Source organism: Chenopodium quinoa, unplaced genomic scaffold (genome assembly GCF_001683475.1).
Source record: "Chenopodium quinoa cultivar QQ74 unplaced genomic scaffold, ASM168347v1, whole genome shotgun sequence".
NCBI lineage: Eukaryota > Viridiplantae > Streptophyta > Magnoliopsida > Caryophyllales > Amaranthaceae > Chenopodium > Chenopodium quinoa.
The window spans coordinates 751,762-766,636 of NW_018742241.1; the positions used below are offsets into that span (position 1 = coordinate 751,762).

Sequence of the window (14,875 nt, forward strand, 5' to 3'; positions counted from 1 at the left end):
GCAAAACTCAAAAGTGGTCGCCTGGTTCCCGCAACAGGCGGCAGACGGCCACAATTCTTGTTCACTCTCGCCCTAGCTTAAGTTGGTTAAAAATTTTCCTGATTGACGCTTGTTTTACACAAAGCCCCAAGTAGAGGGATTAGTTACACCAAACTAGCCACATGGTCCTTAGCCGACTGATCTCAGTATACTGCAAAGGCCGACAGCCGAGTGATAGGAGAACGAGTGGCCTATAACTTCATTTAAAAGGGTAAGTACCGAGTTTTGCTCGGCAGTCGTCCTATCCTAATATAAGTCGTGGGCCATTGAAACTTGTGCGTACAATACGGATGAATACCCGCCTGTTCGTAACCAAATGGACGACTGGTCTTGGGCGAAACCAGGCACCTGGTATTTAGCCGACTAGACGCCTGGTTTGGGGCAATCTCCATAGTGATAGATTGACTCAGAATTAGGTATCGAAAATTCCAAGTCAATCAAACACCTTTGAAAACCAGGCGCTAGTCGCCCAGGGGCAAGAACAGCCGGTACTAAACAGTCGGTACGCTAAACATTCATGAATAAAGGCTACAAACCCTTGGCAAAAAATTCGTGAAAAGCAAAAATGCAAGCATACAACAAAATTCCAAAGAAACCGACCAAAATAGTTGAATATATGATAAAAAAAAGACGGCCGTATGACCAACTAAATGTTGAAAATATTAAAAAATTGTTGATACACCCCGACCCCTTGGTTGGGTAAATGAAACATGCGGCACGCAGGCCGAAGGAAAGTTTACAAAAAAAGCTTAAAAATCTAAGCAGGAGGTTGTGCACCAACAACCGCTTGGTCCTGACCTTCGGACCTAGACCGGGACAACTCCTTCTCCGTAATCACTACCTCCTGCTCCGGCCCCTCCTCACCAACCGCCTCCTCCTGGTCCAACTCTCCAGCAGTGGAGTCGGACTCCTCGCCCTCAGCCTCCTCATCGCCGCTTGCTTCCCCCATGATTTGTTTATTAAATTCATCAGAGCAGGCGACAAATTGGCGATCCCATTTTTCATAATCGGCATCAGGGACGAGAGCAGCCCAGGTTATCTTCATGATGGCAGTGCTGTCTTCCATCATATCCTGGACGAGAGCCGCCTTCTCCTCCTCGGCCTTCTCAGTATATTGCTGTGAGAGGTCCGCCTTTTGGCTGGCCAGGTGGCCCTTGAGCTTGTTAACCCGCTCGCGGAGTCCCTCGGCCTCTTTGTCTGAATCCTTTAGAGGCGCCATTTCCTCTTTGAGGTCTTTAACGGACTGCTCCAGCTCCAAGATCTGTTTCCTGGCCGCCTCTAAGTCCTTTTTGACCTGCAAAGTGGTCGACGCCTGATAATACAGAATGTCAGTTGTTAAGACCTCATTTTGTGCTATTTGAAAAATAGCCTTAATAGGGTCAGAGGCGGCCATGGCCTTCGCAGCTTTTACCTCTTTGTTTTTGTCGTTTATGGGCTTGCTGAGGCCGTACACTCGCAGCATGGACTGCAGTCGGCAAAAAGAACAGCCGTCAGAAAAATAGGCGGCTGGGGGTTAAAACAAAAAAGAAAAAAATTGTTTCAAGTGTACCTCGGCGAGAAGAGCGAGAATAGCCTCGAGGTTAAGGGTGCCGACTCCCTTAACAGCGTCCCTTTCCTCGGCTGGGATGGCTCTCAGCATGGCCCTTGCCATTTGAACCAAGTCTGGTTCTTCAGGGGCGCCTGCTAAAATCAGTAAAGTTAGCCGACTGTTCTCAAGAGGAGGCGGCACATAAAAAACGAGGTTGGCAAAGTTTAGCCCTTACCTTTGGTGGCCTCTTTAGGAGCACGATTGCTGTCAGGAGTAGTCGGCATCCGTCCCCCAATTAAGGGGGTCCTTCCTTGTCTTTCACTGGCTTGCCGCCTAACATTGCCAGGAGAAGCCACGTCTCCAGCCGCCTGCTTTCTGATTTTGGGATCCGGCTGGGATGAGGAGGAAGGTCGAGGACCGGCTCCCTACAAAGTGCAGCACAAACAATTAGCCCCAAACAGGCGGCAGGAAATAAAAGAGTTCGAGCTAAAAATTGAACAACGCTCACTTTAGACGCTTGTTTGGCAGGCGACTCCTCGGCAGTCCGCTTGCCCAGAACAGCGGCGCGAAGATGGGCGGCTGCTTTCTTAGATGCCGAGATCTTGTCCATAGCTTTGTCTGCAAAAAACGATCACAATAGACAAAAAATATACAAAAATATTACAAGTATAGCAGGGTACGTAAAGCAAGCGGCCAGCTACCTCTCGGCATCTCGGCACTAAGGCCACAGGCGGCCAAGTATACCCCATCGTACAACGACTTGTACTTTGGGATATAAAATTTAGGGATGAACTCCCTTACCCCTGTTTCAAGGTCTGCTTGGATATAAACCTTGAAGAGTCCTCGGTCTAGGATCTCTTCCCTGGCTTTTTGAGGAACAGGCGGCAGGTCCGAGCTGCCGCCTGTTAGGTAAGGTGGGTTCCGGTTCCACCTATTGAACTTTTTGTTTTGGATTTTGTTGGGACTAGAGACTATGAAGAAGGTATTGCGCCAGTCTTTCCATTTATTTTCCTTCCCCATAGTCATCATGTAGCCTTTGTGACTATTAATCTGGTACCAGCCGGTACCGCTTGATTTTGGGGTCCTGCTCAAATAATTCATATGGGCGAACGCCTCAAAACTGGCGTCCACCCCATTCATTTCACGGGCGGCTACATAACCCAATATATTAAACCAGGAGTTGGGAGCAAGCTGCTAGAGGCCCAGTTGGTAGCCGTCTAAAATCCTCTCTACAGCCGGATGTAGAGGAAACCTTAAACCAGCTTTGATGGCTGCCTCATAGCAACCAAAACACTCGTCCCCGTAGCTTGCCGCCTCTGGCCAGACGACTGTATCTTCGGGATCCGGCACCGAGAGAATGTAGTCGCCGCCCATAAGATAGTCGGCCCTGATGCTTGCAAGCTTATCAAGCATAGTCTTACGCCTGCCCGTTGGTACGTGGCAGTAATAGGCGGTATGCGACTCTCTACGGGAGGCAGCCGGATCTGCCCAGTTGTCCCCCTTTTCATCTGCATGGCTTGTTCTCGCCTCATGAAGGCGAGAGTGCTTTTCCTCGGAGTCGGCAGAAATCCGACTGGAGGTGCTGGTTTCTGAATCACTTGAGCTCTCGGCCAGACCAGCCGCCTGCCCAGACAAGTCAATTGATAAAGGCTCGTTCTCAACCTCCTCCCCGGATTCTCTCAAAATGGAATCACTGGGGGTGCTAGGAGTTCCATGCGGTAGGTCCGAGAGCTCCTCCCGAGAGAAAAAGGAGCCGTCTGAATTTGAATACTTTGCTGTTCTTTTAGTTCTGGCCATAGTGTCTTGCACAGACACAGAGATAGTCGGACTCCTAGTTCGCAATGGGTGGTCCAGCAAGGGGCAGTCGGCATTCCTAGTTCTAGATTCAGCCGTCCCCGGTGACCGGCTGATCACTAACCTAGGCCGTGTCGAGTGCTTTGGGGCTACCATTTTCGAAAAAAAGAAGGAAAAAATACAAGGAAAAAGTGTAAGAAAACAGGCGGTTACCTTGTGAAAAATCTGGAACGTCTGAAAAGTTAAAAAAGCAGTCGGCCTGTAGATCACTCGGTCTATAAAGCAGCCGTTCTCAAGAACAATCGGATGTCTTAACAGTCAGAGTAGGCGTCCTGTTTTTGATTGTCTGAAAAGTTCGTTAATCATTTGAAATGATTTGGACATCCCCTATTTATAAGGGGGTGAATTCCAAGGGTCATGGTAAAAAAAAAAAAAAGAAAGAAAAAAAACGGTATAAAACCGTTAGCCAATCAGAAAGTGACATCTGTCACAGGCGCCACGTGGCACGCCACGTCACCCCTGTGAGGGGCAAATGATTAGGGGATTTTTTCCCGCCACGTGAACCAATCATGTGTGCCACGTGTCCGCCACGTGGACCAATCAGAGTCCGCCATGTGTCACCTCATAAGAGGCCCAAAGTGGATCTATCAGGCCACAACACGTGGCAGACAGAAAGGCCTGTTAGGAAAAGCAGCCTGCAACGGCCCAATTTCCCAAGCAAGCCCAATCAGTCCTAGGTTTCCCAGGAACCTAGTACTTGGCATAGTGTTCTAGACTATAAATAAGGTGTTTCCCCCTAAGGAAACACCCATTTAAAAAAATATTCAAACACATTCAGAGAGCTTCACATCAACCCTGATTGACTCTCACACCTACTCTTACTCTCAAAGCAGAGAATTAGTCAGACACCTGACACCCCAACACTGAGCAATTCATATTGCAGATCCTCTCTTGGACCTCAAGAGAGACTTTACTTTCCGCACTTAAACTCCTCATACACGTTCTAACTTGATTGTCGGAGGCGGAGCTCCCACCAACAAGAGTCTCCGTTATTTTGCAGGTACAGGCGTCCAGAGGTCAGTCTTGGATTTGTAACTCCCTCGCAGGACATCAAAAAACCCCGAAACAATTATAACCCTCAAATTATCGACTTGCCGACTTGAACTCGAAAATGACCCGAACTCGAGAATAACCCGACCTGATTATAACCAGCAAATTATTGACTTGAAACGAACCCGACTTGAACCTGAGAATGACCCAACTTGGAAATGACCCGACCTGATTATAACCCGCAAATTATTGATTTGAACCGAACCCGACTCGCACCCGAGAATGACCCGACTTGATTATAACCCGCAAATTATTGACTTGAACCAAACCCGACTCGAACCCGAGAATGACCTTAACTCGTTTTAACCCGTGAAAACCCGAATTAAACCCGACCTATTATTCATCCGACCCGAATGTAACCCGACGTTTTATTGACTTAACCCAAACCCGATGAGATGTACGACCTGACGTGACCTGAGTCAAGCATGAACTAACCCGAATCAAACCCGCATAGGTTACGGCGTTAACCAGATAAGACCCACCCGAATTGACCCACCCGAACCCGACTCGTTTACCGAATTGACAGCTCTATTCAAGACCCACAAAATGGGTGGGTTTCGGGTTGGGTCGAAAATTCACTGGTCTACTGCATGACTCATGAGGAAGTTCTACTAATTTTTTTTATTTTTTTATTTTATTTATTTAAAATCCAGTCATTTTCTTCAACCGTTAAACCCTACCACCCAAACCCCTACAATCGGAAAGATAACACTCTTCTCAACTCTATCACCACCTATTCCTGCTACTCAACCTTCAAATCACTTCATCAATGGCGTCCTTCATCGCAGTTCGTCCTCCTCTTCCATTTTATCTCTCCTCTCTCCTCAAAGTACGTTCCCAATTCAACCCATCTTCTCTCCCACCCTTAAACCCTTTCCCCAAAACCCTAAACTCTCCTCTTCTCTCTCGTTCTCTGTCTACCTTCGCCGCCCCCAACGACTACCCTCGTCAGCCTCAACCCGAAAACCACTATCAAGGCTGGTACCCTCCACCTCACGCCGCCGGAAGTGCTCCTCCTTCGCCCATAAACCCTAATTTTACCCCCAATTATCGCCCGCAACAACCACCGCAGCAGCCGCAGCAACAGCAACATGACCAGTGGAATCAGCAAAATCAAGGATACCCAGTTCGTAGAAACCCTAATCATGGATACCCGCAAGGTCAATTTCCCGATCAAAGATATGTACGTCAACAACAGCCGTCGCAAGCGCCTCCGAGGAACCCTAATCAGCGGAACAATCAAGTCCCAAATCAGGGCCCGTTGTCGTTGCAGAATGGCCCGGTAGAGGCCCTGAATGTGGACTTGAGGAGTATGGCTATGGAGGGGAAGGTGAAGGAGATAATTGAATTCATGGAGAAAGGAGCTAAGGCTGATGGGGAGTGTTTTTATGTGTTGTTTGATAAATGTGGGAACCCTAAGTTGCTGGAGAATGCGAAAAAAGTGCATGATTTCTTTCTTAGGTCTACGCTTAGGGGTGATCTTAGATTGATCAATAAGGTAATTGGAATGTATGCGAAATGTGGGAGTATGGTGGATGCACGCCGGGTATTCGATCATATGCCTGAACGAAGTATTGATTCTTGGCATTTGATGATTAGAGGGTATGCTAGTAACTCACTTGGGGATGAGGGGTTGCAGTTGTTTGAGAAGATGAAGGAGCTGGGATTGAGGCCGAATAGCGAGACGTTTATGGCGGTTTTGTATGCGTGTGCTGGGGCTGAGGCTGTAGAAGAAGGGTTTATCTATTTGGAAAAGATGAGAACAGAGTATGGTATTGAGCCGCAGTTGGAGCATTATTTGTTGGTTCTGGATGTGCTTGGAGCTTCCGGGCATCTTATTGAAGCTCGGGAGTATATCGAAAAGTTGCCAATGCAGCCGAATGTGGCTGCTTGGGAGTCATTGAGGAATTATGCTAGGTATCATGGGGATTTGGATCTTGAGGACCATATAAATGAGTTGATAGTTGATCTTGATCCATCAAAGGCTGTTGCTGACAAACTCCCAACTCCACCTCCAAAAAAGCGAATGGCAGAGAATCTTATGGAAGGAAGGAATAAACTTCCCGAGTTTAAGAATCCGTCTCTTTACAAAGATGATGAGAAATACAAGTCTGCTCTTAAGGAACAAGGTTATGTGCCGGACACTAGATATGTTCTTCATGACATTGATCAGGAAGCTAAGGAGCAGGCCCTGCTTTACCACAGTGAGAGGTTAGCTATAGCTTATGGCTTGATCAGTACCCCGCCAAGGACGCCCCTCAGGATTATTAAGAACCTTCGAATTTGTGGTGATTGTCACAATGCTATTAAGATCATGTCCAAGATTGTTGGGAGGGAGTTGATTGTTAGGGACAACAAGCGGTTCCATCATTTCAAGGATGGAAAGTGTTCATGTGGGGACTACTGGTGAAGATTTAGTTGCTTGGTACTTCCATATCATGAAGTTTTCAGTAAGTTTGTATTGTGAATCGCTTATTGGAAATTAGCAAGTCTTAGCGTCATACCTGGATTGAACTTGTGGAGTTAGGGGATGCACATTGACACTTAGTCACTAAGAAAAAACTAGGCACTAGTGTTGTGTACTGATAAGGAGTTAACTGATCTTGGCACTAGGCAAGTTATCATATACTTCAGAGTTTGAGTATGCTGCTGATGCTGTTCTAGTATCACTTTGCCTTTGTGTCATACTCTCTTCAATATGTTTTATCAATTGGTTTTTGGAAATATATCAGTATAATTGAACTTTCTGAAGATCTGTTAGCCCTTATTCCTTAAGCTATATATACATTAGTCTTGTTTTGTGCTAACGCTTTTTCTCTTACCTTTCTCTGATAAGGCTACTTGTTGTCACATGTTTATACTGAAATATTTTCTCCTAAATACCATGATCGGGACTCAAGTTTACACATGAGTAGCTTATTGCTGAAGTCAATAGTTGCTCAATTAGTTTTTATAGTCTGTTGGCAAGTTGATGGTTTAGACTTGCAGTTGTTAATGTTTTCTTTTTACAGTGTCCTGTTTTGTACCTAATGTTTTCTTTACTTGTTTAATTCACGGGAAAAGACTTTTTCATGACACGTTTAGTCATTTTTAGCTACAATTTTGTGTGTGCTGCACTTGGAGAGGGGGTGGGGGAATTGTTGACTACTTGGTCAGTTTTAGCTTGCCTTTGTTTACCATTCATTCAACTATGTTATATGACTACTATTAAATGACATATAAACGGGTTGTTCGCTGATTCTATCAATGAATATTGAGCTGTTGGTGGGAGATTGCTTAAATTATGTGTTAAATTAGCTATTCTGTAGACTAAATCCTTACATTTGCTTGTACTTATCAATCTTTGTGTGTCATTCACTGTGTTGCCAATTATGGCCTCAAAATCTCAAATTGGTGAATTTAATAATATTTCTAATGTCAGTCTGTTATATTTTAAGTTAAATGATGGAAACTCTCCCTTATTAGAAAACTAGGTTGCACTCCAATGCAGTAGGATGGAGGATGAAGTTCTGTATATCTGCTATGCCCTTTTTATTTAAAAAAAAAAAAAAAAAAAAACCCACTGTAGATTATGAATATAACATCTTAGTTTGGCACGTCTAGAGCAAAGAGTTGATAATGAAATTCATTCCTAAAGTCACCGTGTGTGTGTTTTATTAGGAAATCATTCTTAAAATACTTAGCATTGTTGGAATTTTATTTAGTTCCATGAAAGATTTCATCTAAAGTATAAAATCTAGTATATACTTTTAAGTTCACTTTTAAGTTCTCTTTTAATTTCATTTTCTTTTGATACGTTGCTGATTGACTTTCTGGATATTATGAACTGCTCCCTCCGTCCCATAATACATGAGACGTTGGACTTTTTTTCACTATTCATGCATTAGGTTTGACCATAATTTTTTACTAACATAATAAAAATATATTTTATCATAAAATATGTTGTTAGATAGGTTTTAATATAAAGTTTTATAATATAATTTTAAAAATAATTTTTCATTAATATTTAATTATATAAAAATAAAGTCAAACTAGTGCATTGGCATGTGTGCAATGTTTGACTGTGTCATGTATTATGGGACAGAGGGAGTACATTGGTGCTATGTGCTTTGTTTATAGAGTAGTTTATCTCGTATGGTTCCTTGCCTGCCACTTATGCTGACTTTTTAAAATTGAATAAACAAGGAGTAATATGAACTTTGCTATTAGAAAAGTGGACCCTGTTATGCTAAGGGAGAGGGAGAAAAAAAAATGAAAAATATGGAGTTAATCTAGTTGGAGTCTTATGAATCAGTGTATGCCAAGAAGGATGGAAGCATTAAAGGTGGCACATTACCTTGCCAATATTTGGTAATTCTTTCACAGTACAGCTAGATGCGAGGTTAAAGAAACCTGTTCAAACTCTGTCTTCCAAGTCTAGGATAAAAGATCCTGATTGTAGTTTTAATCAACTTATGTGCAGTCTATTGTAAGTTTGTAAGTGTAGAAGTTGAAAGCCACATTATCAATGGTGATATTTATTAGTAAGCCAATTGAAGGGACTTGAATAGAAAAATGAAGTACTTGAGAGTTGAGACCAAGTTTGATAATACTTATAAACACCAAGATGATTGTATGATTTGTATTTCAATTAGCACTTGATGCAAGCTCTAAAGCAAGTGCAATGGAAATGGTTCACCACAGCTGAGATGGGGCACTCTAGACCTTTTTTGTGCGGTCAATTCACAGGTATGATCTTTTATAACTTCTCTCATGATCGTTGCATCTTGTGTTTTGGATCAATTCACTTGTCAAACTACATTTTATTTTGTATCTTCATTTTGTTTCTTAACTTTTGACTGAAATTTTTTAGTTGATTCTTCTGCTTGTTTAGCTAACATTTCCAGCTTCTTCGTTTGTTGTCTACATTCTTAAAATAGATGTCAGATGGTTGATTGCATCATCATTATTTTCCTCATTTGAAATCTCTTTGGGTTTTTTTATTAGTTTAAAATTTTGATAGTGTTAAGTTCTTTATATGCTGATGACAGCTGTCATTTTTTCTGGTATGTATGGAAGTTTCTGTAAAGAGTGTAGTGTGAGAAGTAACTACAATCCTCACCTTCCCTGAGTAGAATCAACCTCTTAGGCTAACTTATCAGTGCATAAAGCGTTAAAGCTCTATTCCCTTGTGATCTTAACCTAGGTTCAGTGAAAATTCACCACTGTATAATTCTGTTCAGAAAAACTGGCCATTGTAAGTCAACTTGGTTCAGTGTCTGTAGGCAATATAGTGCCAATTAGGCAATTAACTCATAAAATCCTTGGTCACTGATATAAAACTAGTAGTTAAAGTAAGATATCCTGAGGACTTTGTATTGCTTAGCGAATCACATTCATGAAAACAAAATCTAAAACACTAAGTTTCGAAAATATCAAAGAAAGTAGATGAAATATTGAGTACATAAACAACTGCTATAGGCCTCAGTAGCATTAGGGCTGCAGGAGTGACTCCGTGTGTGACTATCAGCACTAACACCTCTTATTTTAAACTATTAGTGCTAATTATGGTATGATTCCTGTTGCTTGGCATAGGTCTCATTCTTTGGGCCGAACCTATAAAGCTCAAGCAATTCTTGGGGCCGAATATATAAAGCTTAAGCAAAAGAGTATGTAAAACGAGTTTAGTGATCGGAATATAATCTGTGTTGGGCTTAGGGGTAAGGTGAACATTGAATACCCGAAGCTATGGAATTTGTGAAGGGAAGAGTTGGAATGTGGTCAGGTAATTTGTGACTTTGTGAGCCGGACTCTCATTCATTTGAATTTGCTATATAGTATAAACCTTTTTTTTTTTTGACAAGACTATATAATATAAACTGAATAGCTATATTCGATGTCTTTGAACAGGGCTAAATTGCAGCCTTTATGGGTCAGATATTTAAATAATGAATGTTTGAGATTAGTTGTCCTGGTTCCTTTCAAAAAGAGTTCACACATAATTATTCCTGCTGCACCCTTAATCCTATTGCCAGTGGTATTTAAGATTATAAAATAAAGTATTTGCTATATTTTTGTCAGCCTGATGAGGTTTTGGTACATTGTCTTGCAGTTGAATATTTCTTTTGTTGGTTTTTTCATGTTGCATAAGCAATACAAATGGTTTTGATGTTTTATATCAATTCATTTTTTGAAGTAGCATTTGCAGTATGATGAGATTATGTGAAGCAGCAACCTTTTGATTGGGTTGTACTACTAATCATTTTTACAGTTCTTTCTACTGTCAACCCCTAGAAGTCTATGTACATGGTATTGACCATGCGAATCTGTCTTTGCAGGAACGATGATGGTGAGAGGGAAGAGGGTTAGTTATATCTTATATTAAGTGAAATTTTCAAGTTATACCGTTGGTCTCGGCTCTTGAGTCTTTTTAGAGTTAATTTACCAATATTTAGGCTGTACAAGAGAATTGTGAAGTTTCTTCGCACTGTGTAAAGAGAAGTTTCAAGTTCCATTGTAGTCTCAACCCCCATTGCATTTATTTGTGGCCATTGGCAGAGCCAGCGTGGGTCCTAGTGGGTCACGTGACCCACCAAGTCCAAAAAAGAAAATTGGTAATATTGTTCTAAGTGCATATAAATAGCAAAATAATTTGCAGCTTAGTTGGTAATTCATGCGCATAGGGATGTCTCCAGTCTCCTTGTTGGACTTTTCTCCAAAATAAGCCTTTTTGGCAAAATATTTACCAAATTGGTTGCGTGGCAAAACTATTTACTAAACTAAGCTTGCAGGGTAAAACGCTGTCTCGGACAGCGTTTTATGCCCTGGATTTTAAAAAAAATTCAATTTGTAATACGCTGTCTAGGACAGCGTTTTATCTTGTCTTTTTTTTTTTTAAAAAAAATAAAAAATAAAAATTCTTAGTTTCTGATTTTTTACAAGAAATATAAAAAAAATTCTTAGTTTCTGATTTTTTAACAGAAAAAGAAAAAAAAAATCAGTAGCTCATAAAACGCTGCGTGAGGCAGCGTTTTTAGTGATTTTTTTTTTTAATGAAACGCTGTCCAGGACAGCGTTTTTTGGGTAAGTATTTCAGGAGCTAGTTTTCCGTGTTTCAGTATCACTCCCTCAAACTCAAAGTATCACTCCCTCTCACACTACACACTAACGAAAACGCTGAACCACCGCCACCGCCCACGCTGCTGTCGCCACCGCTGCTGCCGCCACTGTTGCTGCCTCCATTGTTGCTGCTGCCCCTCTTTTTCCCTCTCACTCACTCAATTTCGTGGTAAACCCTAAATTCAATTTAGTGTAATTGCTCCTAATTGTGAATAATTCATGTAAATTGTATCAAATTGTTGCTAATTATTAATTAAAATGTGGTACATTGTTGATAATTATTGATGGTGATGTGGTACATTGTTGATAAAATTGTTCATGAAATTGGTGAAGTTGTTGATGGTAATGTGGTACATATATGTGAAATTGTTGAAATTATTAATGGTAATATGTGAAATATAATTGTTGATTAGTATAGATTATTGGTGAGAAGACTCTTATTTCATTATTGATAATTTATCTATCAATTCATATTAGTGTAATGTTTATAATATTAGTTTGTTAGTAATCGTTTTGCATTTCAACCTAAACTAAGAGTTCATATATGGAGTTAATGCTTAGTTTGTGGGCAACCTTTTTTTTTTACCTCGCTCTAGATTTCAATAATCCTAAAATGTGTTTTGGTTATGTAGAATATGGCTGCACAAAATGTAGTTTATTATGCCGGTGGGGAGGTGAAATTCTGTTTGATGGACCCCGTGTCGAGTATAGTGGGGGAAATCTGGAACCACTAACACTTGAACCGAACATGACTTTCAATGATTTGATGAACGAGGCTCATAGCAGTATTGGTTCAAACCCGAGGAATGTTGAACTAAACATTAAAATGAGGTTTGAGACCGGCAATGGGGTTCAAGTGTTACCTGTTTTTACGAATAAGCATTTGAAAGCTTTAAGGAGCGTTGTTGCAATGAAGGGTGTTCCCACTGAGATATATGTAGAAATGGTGCCTATATATACCCAACAAAGTACTCGGCCAGAACAACAATCTACATATATTTCCGGTTATAACACAGAGCCCTTCCAAGTGCCCTCACACGACATTCCATCAACTGAATATGGGATGGGATCTTTCAGTCGAATGCTGCACGACGATCAATTTCACATGCCGTTTAATTCTCATATAGCTTCACCTGTACATGGGGGGCATATGTAGCAATGACCGGGCAACCTGGGCCTTCGACATCAAACACCGTCACACCTTCACCGATGCAATTGCATAGTTATTCGTCTATGCAAGATGATGTTCAAGCATCGTCGTCTCAACTTGTGCCAGTTCATCTTGAAACTATTGTGAATAACGAATTGTTTGTGTATGATGTGTATACAAATGATGAGGCCGAGAGCGGAGAGGAGGAAGATGGACTTCAGAACATGGATGTTGAACCTGCACACATGGAAGTTGGTGAGCCCCTGGTTAGAACTCCCATTCCTTGGTTCAGTCAGGTAAACGAGAACTACGAAGCTGATCAGTATTGGGCCGAATCGGATAGCCATACATCGTTTGTTCTGGGGGGAGAATTTGAGAAGGGGATGTATTTTGAAAGTAAGAAAATGTTTCAAGAAATGGTGAGAGATGTATTCCATATAGTAGAATCAATTCTACACCACAGTGACATCGAATGAGAGTGTCCTTCATTTGCGGTGCACGAAGAAATGTGGTTGAATGCTACAGGGTACCAAATCAAGTGAGCACTCGTGTGGATTTACCCTAGTCACGTACAAAGGCCCGCACCGGGAGAACTGTGTCATTGAAATACTATCTACTGATCACCCGCACTTGGATTCGTCCTTAATATTAAAGTATGTGAAGTCCTTTATGCGAAAAGATTCGTCCTTGAAAGTTGAATTCATACAGAAACTCATCTCCAAGCAATTTCATTTCGATGTGCCATATCGAAGAGCATGATATGCCAAGGAGAAAGCAATAGCTGAAATATTTGGGGATTGGGAGAGTTCTTACGGCAGTCTTCCGCACTTCATGCAAGCACTCCAACAGTCAAACCCGGGAACGTGTGTCGTATGGAAACACAAAGCTCTGGTGGACGGTGTGTACTACAGCAACATGGAAGTGTTTGAACGAGTGTTTTGCGCCTTCGGTGGCTACAGCTGGGGTAGTGCCTGTTTGGCGACATTGTATCGCCAGTTGTGTAGAGCATCCCACCTTGGTTCTAGCGAGATCGGAGGTCCCTTGATTGTGTTTCAGGTAACTCACCTAATTAATTACCAACAACCTATTTCGAAAGCCACTTACCTAGTTTTGTATTTTTGTGTGCCAGTTCTGGGCTTAGGAGCATATCCATGTAGGCAGACCAGGTAGGCCTGCTAGACATCGTCGAGGGGAGCAGGACCGGGACGACCAGTACTAGGCGTACGATGCTCCACCGCTCCTTACACCTGATGAGGCGTACGGTTGCAGGTTCGATACAGTTGTCATTACTTTAGACTTCATTTATTGTACTAGTTGATAAACTAAAATATTTTTTGGTATTAGGTGGGTGGTCCCCAGACTGGCACATGCGCATGTGGCGAGGGGTCTTCCGTACTAGCGCGACGCCCTAGACCAACTCACCGAGGACCAGGTGATAACTTAAAAGATACTTGTAAACATTTTTGTACTGTGAATACTGTCTGCGGACTAACCTATTCATAATATTACTGTTGCTGTGTTATTGCAGATGGCATGGGATCCGTATGTACCTGACTTGGTAGATGCCATGCCTACACATCTGCTGGACCATCAGGCGGAGTGGCGTGCCAGGGTCCCCTGATCTGTTTCGAGGTTGTGGAGAGTCACCTACTCGACCGAGTCATGAGGCAGTTTGGAGTACGCCAACCTATCCCCCAGCAGTGTGACACTAGTGTACGCCTTCACGACCGTCGGGGAAAGGGGGAGACAAGCTGGTCACTAGAGCATTGGCGTTTCCTTGAGCTGTGGCAGGAACGGCTGGACTTCGTCGTTGGAGGTGATCCGATGCAGGGCGTTATGGATCCCCACGATCCGTAGATGCTGTGGTACAGGCGTATTACACGGCGTTTCATCAACCCCATTTACACACCACCATCCACACATTACCATCCAGCATATGACGTCATTAGCGGATATGTGAGTTTCTTTTATTCTACTTATTTTCATCAATTTTTTAATTTCTATATCATACAAATGACTGATTGATGATTACTGCAGGCTGGGGATATGGTGGCGATGGTTGATGCACTGTCAATCGCCCTTGCAGACGGACCACCAGTCCCCAGGTCGAGCGGGTACGAGATATGGGCGTGGCTACCTTGCAGAGATATGGTCAC

General features: G+C 42.4%; 2 protein-coding genes across 2 annotated transcripts; one reads left to right on the top strand and one right to left on the bottom strand.

Moving 5' to 3' along the window:
- Positions 1 to 796: 796 nt before the first annotated feature.
- Positions 797 to 2,278, bottom strand: LOC110736674. The gene is made up of 3 exons (XM_021916969.1): positions 2,269 to 2,278; positions 2,076 to 2,185; positions 797 to 1,351 (listed from the first exon to the last, which is right to left on the bottom strand). Exons 1-3 carry the CDS (start codon positions 2,276 to 2,278, stop codon positions 797 to 799), a joined length of 675 nt encoding a protein of 224 aa, XP_021772661.1.
- Positions 2,279 to 5,110: 2,832 nt separating this feature from the next.
- Positions 5,111 to 7,224, top strand: LOC110736343 (pentatricopeptide repeat-containing protein At2g15690-like). The gene has a single exon (XM_021916547.1). The coding sequence runs from the start codon at positions 5,241 to 5,243 to the stop codon at positions 6,879 to 6,881; it is 1,641 nt and encodes a 546-aa protein (XP_021772239.1). The 5' UTR covers positions 5,111 to 5,240; the 3' UTR covers positions 6,882 to 7,224.
- Positions 7,225 to 14,875: the final 7,651 nt, after the last annotated feature.